General features: G+C 52.5%; 1 protein-coding gene across 1 annotated transcript; it reads right to left on the reverse strand.

The window, feature by feature from the left end:
- Positions 379–12,674, reverse strand: HNRNPL (heterogeneous nuclear ribonucleoprotein L). Its single transcript, XM_021094349.1, is given in 15 exon segments — positions 379–813; positions 1,397–1,492; positions 1,609–1,666; positions 2,363–2,564; positions 2,871–2,992; positions 4,059–4,195; positions 4,198–4,287; positions 4,290–4,337; positions 4,449–4,520; positions 7,871–7,943; positions 8,026–8,122; positions 9,073–9,158; positions 9,292–9,529; positions 10,097–10,216; positions 12,098–12,674. Coding segments are annotated over 15 exon segments (1,755 nt in total). The 5' UTR covers positions 12,355–12,674; the 3' UTR covers positions 379–754.

Raw genomic sequence — 14,493 nt, forward strand, 5'->3', positions numbered from 1 at the left:
GCTTGCTTGCGCAGGGCCCATGAAACTACCAGGTCTCCTGGATTTTGCTCAGGACTTTTAAATGCTAGGATCATCCTGTCTGTAGCCCTGGGCCGCCCTGCCCCTCTTCAGAAGACCAAGTCGGGGAGCTCCCATCATGGCTCAGTGGTAATAAACCTGACCAATATCCATGAGGGTGAAAGTTTGATTCCTTCGCCCCCCTGAGTAGGTTAAGGATCTGACACTGTCTTGAGCTGTGGTACAGGCTGCAAATGCAGCTTGGACCTGCTATTGCTATGGCTGTGGTGCGGGGCGGCAGCTACAGCTCCAGTTCAACCCCCCTAGCCTGGGAACTTCACATGCCCAAAGAAGACTGAGAGGAAGGCAGACACACCCTGAAATCCCAGCAGGTGCTCTGTTTATTTTCCAAACAATTTTATTGAAATATGCCAAGAGTACATGGGCAGCACAAATGTATGAACAGGAAGAAAAAAAAAAAATCACATGTACAGTAATTCTTTAAAAAGTGAAGGTTAATCTTGGGAGATATCAGTTCCCCTTCCCCTCCCCCTTTAGACTTCCAGAGTTTCCATTATGGTTAAGTCTCTACTAACCTAGAATTAAAAGAAAGGAGAAAAAAAAAAAAAAAGAGTACAGGAACATTTGCCAAAAAAAAAAAAAAAAAAAAAAAAGGAAGAAAAAAGGAAAGAGAAAAACAGCATAAAGGAAAGAGAAATGTTTTCCTGCTCAGATGGGACTCTTCATAGGCACCTAATTAGGAGGCGTGCTGAGCGGTGGAGAAACACAACTTCAGGGTGTAAGGGTACGGCCCATCTGCCAAAGAAAGAAAAGAGGTGTGACTTGGGCCCCTCTCTGAAGGCTCCCCCAACCCAGAGTTCCTCTGGTTTGGCACACATCTCTGCAATTTTCTGCAATTCACCCTCAGGGATCCAACTGGTCACCGACAGTTTTGAGACTCAAAAACGAGCCAAACACACAAAGCTTTTCTCCTTCTCTTCCTTCATTCAAGCCCATGGAGAGTCCTACTTCCACCTCTTAGCTGGCACATGCCAGACCTGCCCAGGAACTGGGTAGGCATATTTTACCTGCTGGCTAGTACAGCCTGTCCTGGGTACTATCCGAGCCAGCCTCTGACGCATAAAGAATGCCAATTCCCTGGAGAACAAGCCTGAATTAACTCCCAAGCCAGCAGAGTGGGTGGCAGCAAGCAGCCAGGCTGGCCTCCCATGGGAAATATCAGGCTGCTCTCCGGGCGACAGGTCCCACCTGCCTGTGCCAGTGGCAATGAGAAAATCTCTGGGGTCCTAACTTGATGGCAGGAAGGATGGCTCTGGCCCAAAGCCAGCCAACCCATTAGGCCACAAGGGGGCTGAGCGCAGGACACACAGATACTCACTTGGGTTTTTCATCTGGTAATGGTTCAGGAAGCCCAAAGTCTCCAGGGCATCACTTTTGGACTCCCACTCCAGCAGCCCAGAGGAGCTGCGTTCACCTGATGGGAAAACCAAAGTTATCTAGGTTGACCTGTGCAGGATTATCTAGGCTGACCTGTGCAGGAAGCAGGGAGCCGACCATCAACAATCAAAGGCGGCAGTGGAGTTGACTCACTTTTGCCTGAGAATACTTTCACAGAAGACGGCCGCTTCACTCCCAGCTCATCACAGATCTGCAACAGGCACAAAACAGACTCAGAAACACAAGCGGTGCCACATGTGGAATTCAAGCACAACTTAATGCTCAGATTTTTCTCAATAACAGCTTCTAAATTTTTATCACACACTGAAAGGTATTCCTGTGACCCCACCCCCAAAATTGAGGAGCACTGCTCTTAACTATGATGTTCCCTAAACCAGGAAACTGCTTTTTCAACGTCCTACCTTCAGCTGTTGTTTGGGTGTGTGCCGGCACTAGGTAAATAAATGCTGAACTCAAACAGCAGTGTTGCAGGCCAGAGGAAGGTCCAAAGTCCAACTCGGCAGGCAGTCACATGTCCACCCTTTCCCCTGGCTGTTCTGGTTTCCTAATAGCAACTAAACAGGACCCTCCCTTCTAACGCTATGTGGGTACCAGAGGGCCTGACAATGTGGATGCTTTGAGACTGGGCCCTGATCACAGACAGGGAGGAATCTTCCACAGCAAACAAGCAGCCACCCTAACTTACCAAAATGCAAAGAGCATGGCAAACTCCACTGTTGCTCAAGCTGGTGCCATTCTGAGCCTGTCTTGAACCCTGCTGCGTCCCTAGCACCCAACCCAGGGCCCAGCAAAGCAAAAACTCAATAGATTATTTGTTAAAAAACTAAAAATAAAATGCATGGCCTCCCCTGACAGCTGTTCTGGGGACCAACTCCCTGTCACCCACCTCGAAGAAATTCTCTTCGGTCACCTCCAGAGGGGCATTGAAGAAGTGCAGCACGTTGCTAGGGTGCTGGATGCGGTTCTTGGCTGCCTGCTCCGGAGTGGAGAACCGATTGTTCCTCGATTCACTGAAGTCTTTATAACTGCAGGACCCATCTTCCAGCCCATATGACTGACCAGGCATGATGGCTGGTTGCTTGGAGACACTGGAGGACGGAAGGGGAGCCCTCTGTCAGACCTCAAATTGCCCCCCACCCTCTTTTGTGGCCTCTTTCCTGTATGATAGCACTGTGTGCCTCACAGGGCACCGCTCCGCAGCTAAGCTGAGGCTGACACAGCTTCTCCCACCGCATCAGGAGGACATCTGGGAACACACCTGCTACACCCAACTCCAGGCTAAATCAGCATCTGGCTTCCCAGCGCTCCTCTGAACCCTGTCCTGAGTGGGCCTTTTTCCCCTTCTCTTTTCAGGCCCTCTGACCCTCCGAAGCCCAGGGAGACTAGGGACCTACCAGACATTCAGCTTCTGCCCAAACATGAAGTTGTTGTTGAGGTGGGTAATGGCCCGGTCCACAGCATAGCCATCAGCCATCTCCACCATGGCGGCCCCCGGCTTGCTTTTCATGAATTTCACCTTGAGGAGAGGAGCTATAGTCAGCACCATTACCACTGCCCAGCTGCCAAAGACCCTTCTCCTGCCCTTCCAAGTTAGTTAAAAACAAAATTCTACTCTGCATCTAGGCTTCCATCCCCTCACTCGTGAGTGGGGAATCAGACCAGAGAGCCTGCCTGGCCCGCAAGTGCTCAGCCCAAACCAGGCAGCAGAGACGAGGCAGCGTCTCCCCACCACAAAATCTGACCCATAGTGGGTGATTTAATGAAACACAACAGAAAAGTGGGCATGGGGGGGAAAGCATCTATTTCCATCAACATCTTCTGTTAACATTCATTCATACAAATAACAGCCATAATTGTGTGGCTCATGTTATAAAACACCAAAAAACCCCAGCAGTGCTGGCTCTGAAGCAGGGCTGTCCAGCTCTGAGTCCTACTCCCACAAAAAAGGTACGTGCCTTCCATGCTTGTCTCATAAAGAATGTCTGAAACAAACTTACAACATGTACCTTATTAAAATGTTTGATACAGAAAGAATGAGCTAATATTAAACGGGCCAGGCCACAGGCTGCAAACCCAAAGGCTTGAATGAGTTTGACAGAAGAAACAACTTAGTCTGAGGAGAGCAGTCAACAGGCAAGCCCAGCCAAGAATGCCTCAAGCAAGGAAGGCAGGCCCAGTGTTGCCAGATCATCTTAAGGGTTCTGGAGAAAATCCCACTGAGCTTTATCTGTGACAGGTGAAATTCATAAGCCGTGTTCATGCAACATCACGTATCAGTACTTTTATGCGGTACACTCGTTTTAAGGACTTGGATGTTGTCACCGCTGTGCTTGGATTTGATCCATAGCCAGGAATTTCTGCATGTTGCAGGTGCAGCCAAGAATTTTAGTAAGTAAAAAACCACGCACATACAGTGAGGACCAAATAAAATCAGTCTGCAGTATTATGTGATTAAACAAGTTACCCTCTCCGGACCTGCTTGCTCCTAAAGAGGCTCCTTCCCCTTTGTTCACTGGGGGGCCAGAAGGTCAGGGCGGCCTGCCAGGTGTACAAGGAAAGCAGAGAACCTAACAGAAGCTCACCTTCTCCACATTGCCATACAAGCAGAAGACATTGAAGACCCGGTCACAGTTCATCTTAGATTGATCCAAGCCATAGACCATGAGCACAGGGCTGTCGGCGTGGGGGCCATACTCGGGTGGTGGGGGAGGGGGTGGGGGTGCCCATACTGGGGGCCGTAGCGACTTGGGCCCCGGCGGTGACCCCCCACTGGTGGGCCCATCCTTCTCCCTTCGTAGTGAGGTGGGGGGGCCCGTAGCCCTCATCATGGTAATGGCTGTGGTACCCACCGTGGGGCCCTCCTGGGGGGTGGGAAGGAAAAAGAGGGAGGACGGGTGAGAATTTGCGCGTCGGGCGGCGGGCAGGGGCACATGAGCCACGGGAGTCCACGGAGGGGAACCCCCTGCCCTCACCATATTCTGCGGGGTGATCTCCCAGGAGAGGGGGCTGCCTCTGGCGTTTGTTAGGGTTGCTGCCAGGGTCACCTGTAGACAGAGAGAAGAGTTAGAGCCAAACTTGGAAAAAGGGGCACCCCTTCCTCTTGACTGCAGAGGCTGTTCTCAGCACCCCTCAGCTCCTGCAAGCCTGGGCACCAGCCCCTGCTTCCTCACAAGGGCTACTGGGGCCTCCATCCTGCGGCCAGATGGACCCAGGGTGCGAGTGAAGCCCCAAGCTTTAAGGCTGGAGCCCACTGTCCCCATTCCCGGCCCCCAAGCAGGCTGCTTCCATTTCGCTGTGAAGGACGTAGCCGGGTTCTGGCCTCTCACCTGCCCTGGCTCTGGCAGAAACCCAGCTTTTGGCCCTATGGGTAACTTGCAGCCACTATGAAAGGGACTATGGAGGCCAAAATAGCTTTCTAAAACAACTCCCAATGAAGGAAGAGGAGTTAAATGCCAGAAAATAACCCGGGAAAAACAAAAAAAAAAGAAAAAAAGAAAAAAATCATGCCCTTGAAGCCACAAGGTTCTAGGAGCTCTAAGCCCCTCTCTCTACAAAGACCACTTTCTCAATCTCCGGTCCCAGCCACCCTCCCACCTAGCCACGTCCAACCCAAGGAGAGGGACTGTAGGAAAGGACAAACAGGGCGACATCAGCATCAGTTCAAATGAGCGGTCATGTACAAGGCATCGACAGGCTTAGACAATGGCGCAGATCCACCCCGCCCCATCCGTCCCCAGCTGCAGTTCACCATCGTTACCGGCAACCCGGCACTTGAGTGGCAGCGCTGTGCTAAACGCTTTACAGACATACATCACCGTTTCTTAAATTCCTCACAACAACCCTATGAGGTAGGTACTATTTCAACCCCATTTTACAGATAAGGAAACTGAGCAGTTAACTTTTAACTGAGCAGTTAAAAGACACTTGGTCCGAGGTCACAAAGCAAGTGAGTGGCTGAGCCGGGATCTGAACCCAGGCCTGGCTGACTCCAAAACCCAGGGCTCGGGACCATTGCCCTTTCCTGCCACCCGGCCTGGGTTTTGTTTTCCAAGAGTCATTACAAAGATGGAAAAGGGCTACTTACAGCAGAAGTACAGAGTACAAAGTCCATTTGTCACAAAAAACAAATCTGTATTTTCTCTTACCATTGGACGCTTCAACAGTGAGTTAGCACAGTTCTGAAAGATGGCGTCCCATCAAACATACACTGCGACCCTGCATCACATGGTTTTACAGTCATAAATACAAGTTACGGTACACATCCGCTACAACTTTTTTTTTAAAGAATTCTTTTAAAAGTCAATGCTTTGATTAAACCAAAAATGGCTCACAGATGTTCTGTCCTCAGAAGATACCAGAAAGTGGAAAATAAAGGTGTATGAAGTGGGTAGTGTCCCTCCATGTTGTCACCTCCTCACATTGTGTGCTGCAGTGCGGTGCTTCTGGCTGTGTAGCGCTCCATGTGCGTGTCTCCTGGTTATGAGGTGTGCCAGTGGCCCCACTATGCCCGCGCTTTTGGCCTTGGGAGCACGCCTGGTTACCCGCCAGCAGGTAACTGTGTACCTCTGAGCTGTTTGGCTGTCTGGTTTTAGGTCTGTTTTGGTTTTTTGATTTTTGTTGCTGTTGTGGTTTAAATTTTTTTGATTTCTGATCTCCAGTTGGTGCAGATTATGTTGGCAGCCGATGACTGCAGAAAAAATAAAAATATCAAAACAGAAAAGAAAAAAAAAGCCCTCCCCAAACCAAAGGACTTAAAAAACAAACAAAAACAAACAAAAAAACCAAACCCACATGGCGAGGAATGGAGAGGATCCTATTGTCTTGGAGGCCCATGGAATCTACTTCAGTCTATGAAACGTTCTCCGAAAAGAGCGCCGCTGGCTGGCTGGGAGAGCTCTGTTCTCTGTGTTTCCTACTTCTGTGTACATTTTCGGGTTCAAGTTTGCTTGGATTTTGACCTTTTTTTTTTTAATGTTTAATAAAAAAAGCAGTGTCTGCTGCCATGTTGCGTCTCTTTCTTTGTCTCTGTCTGCCTCTGTCTCTGTGCTTGTAGCTGTTCCTTGGAGCGCGGTGTGGTGTTCTTGATGTAGTGAGCTCAAGTCTGCAGCTGTTTCTGGGGACGTGGTGGAGGCTGCGTGTTCTGTTCTCTCCAGGAAGAGCTAGTGGTTTCTACCCTGTGTGTTGGTGAGCAATGTGCAGAGGCAGAGCCGCTGAAGTCTGGTTCCCGAGGGGGTGGCGAAGCACCGCCCTCACTCCAGGTCACCTCATCAGCTCATCAGTTTTTGACCCCCAGCCTGGGGGGGCGGCCAAAGCTGAGAGGCATCAAAACCAATGCACAGCCAGCCCCTGCCACTAGCCCCTGCCGGTCTGCACATCTTCTATTTATGTTCCTTGGAGAAGAAATGGTTGGTTGCCATGTTTCTGTTAGCAGTCATGTAATGCCATTGCCCGCTCTGGTACATTCACTTGGTCACCAATTTGCCTCTGACCTCTGGAGGGGGCAGTCAGCCCCATAGCGCCCATTTTGAGGGTCCTTGGGAAGAGTCTAGCCCGCCCAGCCCACTGCTTCCCAGCTGCAATGGCGAGCAAGACAGGCCTGCCTAGGAATGGGGGGCCTCTGGCCTTCCAGAGCCTGTGAGATGTCAGCAACCAGCCTGCTCCCTCAGCCCATGGCCTAGTCCCGACGTATCAGACCAAGATAGAAACAGAGATGGATGGTCTTGCTGAGGGGGTGCCGCTGTTTTTTCAAAGGAAATTCTCCACCTCTCCCTCCTATTCAAGGCAAATCATTCTTGACAGATTTTAGGAAGGGGGCTGTCCATCTGGGCCCCCTGCAGAGATGTTGTCTGCCCTCTATAAGTGAGGTGAGGCGTCTCCGCCCTGCTCCAATCCAGAGTGTCTCACCTCCACAAGGTCAACTTGCTCAAAGGCTCTGCTGCAAAGGCCTGGGAGCCCGCATCACCTCCCAATCTGTTCCCCCCAACAGGCAGACCCTCTCAATAGTGAACAGCAAGGGGACCATCCCTGGTCCAGCGAGAATGGAGAGTCAGTGGCCCCTAAGCAGGCTCCTGGAAGGGAAGCAGCAGAATCTGTTTGGGAGCTGCTACTGGTTCGTAAGCCATTGCTCAGTGAGGCCCTGCTCCCCACCCGGCCCAGGCCTCTGCCTTGACCCTGGTCCCTCAGCCACATCAAAGGGCCCAAAGCAGCAGCTAGGACCTACAGAGACCCCTCATTCACCCTCTCCCATGTCCTCCAAGAGGTGACCCCCCAAGGCCCTCCCATGTCCACAGGGAGCCCAATGGCATTACATAACCCTGAGCCCAGGTCTATGAAGTGCACTTGTCAAGTGAAGGCAAGGCGGGTGTATTTAGAACAAAGTGGCCGTCAGGATTACCTTGTCCACTGAGATTTGGGTTTGTGTAGTCCCAAGTATCCTGATCATTCTTGAACACATTCAAGCGTGTAGGCTGTAGGGACAAGATAAAGTTTGAGATCAGCCAGGCCCCAGGTTTGCCTAGGAAGCTAACAGGGGCAGTTTCCCAAACCTACCTTCGCATATTCGATCTTCAGAGTGCAACATCCTGAATAGATATCAGCCCCATTGAGTGAGGCCTTGGCTCGCTGGGCACTCTGCACAGAGTCAAATGTGAGGAAAGTTAAGGAAAAGTCCCATCCCGAGAGTGCCTTGGAAAGTTTCAAATTGTGCCAAAGAGGGATGAAGGCAAGGCAGCACCTAAAGACTGCTCCATGCAGGCTTCGAGGTTAGCTCACTGCCTACAACCACTTGATGGAGCCAGCTGGAGTGCTGCCCTGAACAGCAGGCCCTGGCCAGTGATCCTGTGACCTGTCTCTGCTCACCCCCTGCCCAGCCCAGTGGTAGCAGCAACCTTGTGTGCCACTACTAAACCTGAACGATCCAGGAAACATCAAGTAGGTCATACTCCTCCTGTGAAAAATCCAGAGGCTTTCTACTACGCCCACATCCAAGCTTCACCCCACCACGTGGGACGCCCTTCTTCCAATATCATAACCAACTCCCCCCTTCCATTTCAGCCATTCTTCAGCTGGCAAGCTTTCTCCTGCCCATCTGAGGACCTTAGCAGAGGCAGTGTCCTGAGCCTGAATACCAGCTCCTACGTCCTCAAAGAAACTCAGTTACTACCTCCTCAGAGACTTTCCCAGGACCCCTGTGAATTCTTTCCTCTTGTATTTCACAGCATGCTGTTCTTTCCCTTTGCATTTTAAACTCTGCATTTTCACACTACACAGGTGACACTTGAACACAGATGTATGTGTGAGCACATGTTTTAGGAGCTCCAACCCTCTGTGCAGTTAAAAATCCATATATCCAAACAACCACAAATGGTACAGCACGATAGTATGCATTTAGTGAGTGAAAACTGGACACACGATTCAAATCCATCCTGCTCAAGGGCCAATTTTTTACATCTATTTACTAACCATACCTTCACAGGCTCTATGAAAGCAGTAGCACATGGCAGGCACTCAGAAGACACATGACAGATGAATGGATGGACCCCTACGGAGCCTGTGAGCCCCCAACCCAAGGAACACCTGTTTCGCAGCAAAGGATATTCCACCATGGCCTGGACTCCATTCTTCCGGAAAATGACGATTCTCTGGACAGGACCACAAGGGTTACAGATAGTATAAAGTACATCCTGTAAAACCAAAGACAGGCAAGATGAAGAGGCACTGGCGGGTCAATATGACTCAGGGGAGGAGATGAGGGAGAAAAACCAGGAGAGAAGTATCACAGAAGAACCACCTAAACAACTAACTGCTGTCACGCACCGTGGTAATAGAATAGATAGGGTTCAAGATGGTAAAGAGAAGCACACTGTTGACGCTCCGAGAGTCATCTGAGTCCCCAGGGCGGGAGATCTTCTGGCTGGTAGAGTAATTGACAAAAGCTGGGTGGCCCGCAATGTAAATTTGGTTGTCTGCTGCGTAGTTCACGGCGTTGCAAGCCCCCAACACATCTTCAAATTCCACCAACGCTTGTCTCTTTTTAGGCATTACCACCACATAGCTGGCAAAGAAAACACAGATTACAATCCTCTCAGGGGATGGAGACAAGGAGTCAGAAGGGCCTCAGTTTTCCACAAACTGACTCCTCCCTGGTCTCTGGATTCCTCTGGCTCCACCATGGTTTCCTGACCTGAGCACCCCTTGCCATAAGTGGCACAACAAGCGGTGTGTACAGTTTGGGCATCACCTTCTTTGGGAAAGGTTTCTTCCCAACCCCTCACATGATTAAACCAGATGGTCCCCCGTCACAGTGCTGACCGCTCTGGATAGGGAACTGTCTGGGACGAGTCAGGACAGTTTTGTTCACTACTCTTTACCACTACCCACCACCTTCTGTACCAAATAGGCAAAACTACAAGGCACAGAAGGAGAAAAGGAAGGAGAAAAAAAACCCTGCAGAACTTGCTGTTAACTGATTCAAAGACTAACCCCAGGAGCAGAGGAGCCTAAGACCTAGCTACAAGAAGCTAGACCGAAATGACCACACATTCACATCCAACCAGATACCCAGCGACACACAGGACACCAAGGAGTTGACTACCCAACCCCTGGCGTATGAGCTGAGTACCTAATGGGTCCAAACTCCTGCAAGGCCTCCACAAGGTCAGCTTCCACCACGCCGTCAATCAGGCCCCTGATGTGGACAACTGGGGAGGCAGGGGTTTTGTGTGGATCATCGTAGTTCTCCTGAGAAAAGAAGCAAAAATAAGACTTCACTTTCTGCTGTACAAAATGGCGGCCTATGAGCTTCTGTGCTGTTGGGGTCCCAGTCAAAGCATTTGAGCCAAGGAGGACACACAGGGCAGACAAGGGGACCAATTACCCCAAAAGGATTCTGGGCCAGCAGAGCACATGGCCTGAGTGTATGGCCACTTGCCTCATGGTTCTCACTGTAGCTTCTGAGGATGGCAAAATGGAGGACTAAGCAAGTTCCATTTTATATTCCTCCCAAAACCTGTCTGTTCCTGCTGGTCAAGGAAATGTGGGAAAAGAATGGCTTGGAAAGAGAACATCACGGACAAAAAAACTCAATTTGCTGCTCCAGTCTGAACCAGGACATCCACTCCAGCTTCTGTGTCCTTCCAACCTAGCCAAGCATTGCTATCCCTCACCACTTATCCCCAGGTCCAGCAGCTCCAGAAGCTAACAGGCCAGTCTTGGCTGCTTCTGGCCGTTAATTATTCTCCCACCAACATCTGTGTTGGAAAATTCTACTTAGGCCCAACTTAGGTAAAGGAAAAGTTTTTCAGGAAAACAAAACTCCAACCTGTATCACTAAAAACCAAGACAGTTCCCTTCCCAAGGGAAGGAAGAATCTTTCCACCCACAGCCTCTGGGAAATCAAAAGGAAAGTAACTTTCTCTACCTCTGCCCAGCTCTGGGCCCAGCCTGCCGCTTGAACTACCAGGCAGAAGCCCATGGAACGGAACAGAATCGGATTCTATTTCAGGAATGAACCACACAAACCACAGGAGGCACACCCGCTCGATGGCTACCAGCTCAGATGGCTACCAGCTCAGCGATTTGGAGTTCCAGGGCCCCTAATCCCAACCCCTCCCTGCAACAGCTACGGGACCTGGACGGATTTACTTCACCTCAACAGTAATACCACGCCCTATCTCCTACAGGAGTGTCAAGAATTCAATTGAGATAACTTTAAAGCGCACGGAACAAGACCTGGAACAGTTTAAATGCTAGTAAATCACAGCTACAGCGTGCTATTAAAACCTGGAAAACCCGGCAAACGGCTGACCGTGACCAGGAGAGGACTTCATGAACTTCCAGGGAGGAGGAACCGGGTTCCAGGCCAGCAGTAACAACTGGTAGCCTCTTCCGCCTAGGGGATTGAAGAGGCTCCAATCCCTTCCAAAATGCCCACCCTCAGAGAACATTTTGATTCGAGAAACTGACTGCATCCAGTTAACCCCTAGAAATTGTAAGCAAACTTGTGATAACTCCAAAGCTTGGCTTAAACTTCTAAACGCCCAAGACCTTTCACAAGCCCTTCTTCCGGTTTTCGATGCCCACAAAAACGAGGAACATATCCTGGTCTAAAAAAACATCCTTAAATAAATGAGTTTCTGTACAGGGACAAACCATGACGCTACAAAAACTAAAAACGATCAGGCAGAATTCCCCACTCAAGCAGAGAAAAATGCCACCGCCCACGCGCTCCCCGCGGTGCCCCCCCCCAACAACCGCCCACGAGGCCGGGGCAGGAGCAGTGCGCCTGCGCAGGGGGCCAGACAGGAAAACGATAGAGAAAAACGGCCAGGCCGCGTGCCTGGCCCCCACAAGCTAGCCCGCGGCGCCTGCGCAATGCGCCAGCCGCAGCGCGAGCAGTTTCCTCCACCCCCCACCTCGGGATACCGCGCACGCGCAAGCGCCTGTCCTCGCGCAAACCCCGCCGTTTGCCCAACGTCTGCCCCTCCCCCACCCCACCCCGTCCTTCAGGGCGAGGGCCTGGGCGCGTGCGCACAGACTCAGCCACCTAAAATTAATACTCTCTAGATTGGCAATCTTCCCTCCCTTCCCCGGCCGTCTCCGGCGCCTAGGGCCCTGGCCTCACCCGCCGCCGCCGCCCGCCGCCCCGGCTCCACCGCCGCCGCCGCCTCCATGCTGGTCGCCGGCGTTGTCAGTCTTGAGCCGCTTAGGGGCCCGGCCGCCCTCACTGCCGCCGCCGTAGTAGCGGCCACCGCCGCCTCCGCCGCCCGCCGCCGCCATCTTCACCATCGCTCCGGACCGCCGCCGCTGCTCGTCCGGCTGCTGCCTCTGCTCCAACCGCCGACGCCGCTTCTCCGCCCGGGGCAGCAGCCTCCGCGACATGGCGGCGCAGAACCCGCCTCCCCCCGCCTCTCATTGGGGGAGGGACACGCCCGTCACTCGCCGCCCCCACCCGATAGGGGAGCCACTGGTCCCGCCGCGGCGGGAGGGGAAGCCTCCGTCCGCCTTGCGTGCCTATAGGATAAAGGCCACGCCGTTCTGCAAGAGCGCCCGCCCTCGTTTGTCTGGGACACTCCTTATAGGCGAGCGCTTTCTGCAAGTTATTTTGCCGACCCCACCGCCTTAAAATAAACTCCAATTTGATAGGTCGGATTTCTGGCACAGCCTGGCCTCCTTTGGAGTACCTGATAGGAGCGGCGCTCCCCAAGCTCCTGAAAAGCCCCGCCTCCTTCCCGCTCTTACTGGTTTTCTCCCTCGTCCATCAAACGGAGAGCCCTTAGTCATCCAGTCGCAGCGACTCCCTTCCCCAGCCTCTCTACAAGGAGAGAAGGAGGCCCCTCCCTTTTGCTTTTCACTACTGGCTGCTGTAGATGTCCGTCGTCTGGGTCTCCACCCGATTAGTCATTTGAGAGTGGAATCCTCTCACCAGATTGTAGGACCACTGGTGGGCCCTGATTGGGTGGAAAGGGGAGCCCATCCCAGGCCCGTAGGCGCTCTTTGGCGCAGTCAAGGAAAGGATGGGAGGCGAGGACGCATGCGCGAACTGCTTTCTGGCGCCTCCGAAGGCGGGGCAGCCCTCCAAAGGAGCGAAGGCCTGAAGTACCTTGAGTAGTTTTTGATTTGCTGTGAGCAGCACTGGAGACCTACACCAAGTTACAGGGAAACGGCCAGTGTAGCTCTGTCCCCGTCACTATATCCTATTCCTCTCTATCTCTAACTTTCACAGTGCCAGAGGAATTGTTTTTAAAAGTCCCTGTCTGACCTTTTTCTCAGTATAAAACCATTTGCTGCTGCCAACCGTCTAACCCTGTCCGGTTTGCCGGCATTCTTTCACCACTCCACCTCTAAATTCAGCCACAATAACTCAGTTTGCAGAAAGAAAAGGATTTTTCGCGCACCTCTCGATCTTTGGCCAAGCACGCCTTTCCAAACGACACTTTCTCCACTACCCCAGAACTAAGGAATAAATTTCTCTAGCCCGTGCTCAGTTCACTCTGAAAGTGTCCCTAGTCCCTACCAGCCCAGACCGCAGGGCTTCCCCCATGATAATCCCTGATCACTCAGCCCAATGATTTTCACACGACAGCCTTTACAGGGTTATCACAGTTTGGTTCTGGGTGGGTTGGTTCTGTGTGGGCAAGGGAAGGGTGGTCCCCGCCTCTGCCTTAGACTGGCCTATCTACCAAACGCAAGGTGTATGTAGCACCCAGCAAAGTGCTAGCATTAGCACTCTGCAAAGGGAGTAGTTCTAAGCGTCCAGTGGGCCTCATTTTCTTAGGGCCGGGCCAACCCTCAGAGGACACCCTCTCTCAGTCTCTAGAGTCCAACAACGCCCAATAGTTGGAACCAGGGGCGGGGCGGGGCGGGAGCTGACCTAGGATGCCACCCTGTGGGCTCTAAGGTTATGGGGCTGCCTGTTGGTGGGAAGGAAGAAGCAGTCAAGAAGAGAGGAGACAGTAGTGGGAAATGCGGGGGCGGCCCCCCTAAAGATGCTCCGGAACCTTTCCATCCGGGTGAAAGGGAGTTCCCGAAATGGAGGTCCCGGTGGAAACTAAGTTAGAAATGGGATCAGTGGCACTAAGATATTGGGACCAGGCCTGGTAGGTCCGCGGGTTTGGAAAGAGAAAAAAGTTGAGGATTGGGCTGTGGGGATCTAAAACAGCTCCCAATCACCCCGGGAAGACCCGAAAGGGCGGAGAATAGAAATGGGGGACCGCTGGGCGCCAACACGTGATCTGTGCTGCGGTGCAAAGGCGGGGCGGGTCCCACTGAAAGGCGGGGTCCCAAGGTCCCGACGTCAGAGGAATGCGGTGGGGGGAGGGGAGAGAGGGGCCCCTCCCCTCCCCGCCCCCGCGCCCTGCCCGGACGCCCCTCGCGCCGGCGCGCGGCGACGGGACGCGACGGAACCGTCTCTCTCACGGCACCTTCCAGGCAGCTCGCCCGCCCCTGCGCGCCGGTGGCGGGCGACCCGGTGGCCGTGTTATCTGCACCCCCGCGCTGCCGGCCCCTGCCCCTCCCCCA

Source organism: Sus scrofa, chromosome 6, assembly GCF_000003025.6.
Source record: "Sus scrofa isolate TJ Tabasco breed Duroc chromosome 6, Sscrofa11.1, whole genome shotgun sequence".
Classification (NCBI taxonomy): domain Eukaryota; kingdom Metazoa; phylum Chordata; class Mammalia; order Artiodactyla; family Suidae; genus Sus; species Sus scrofa.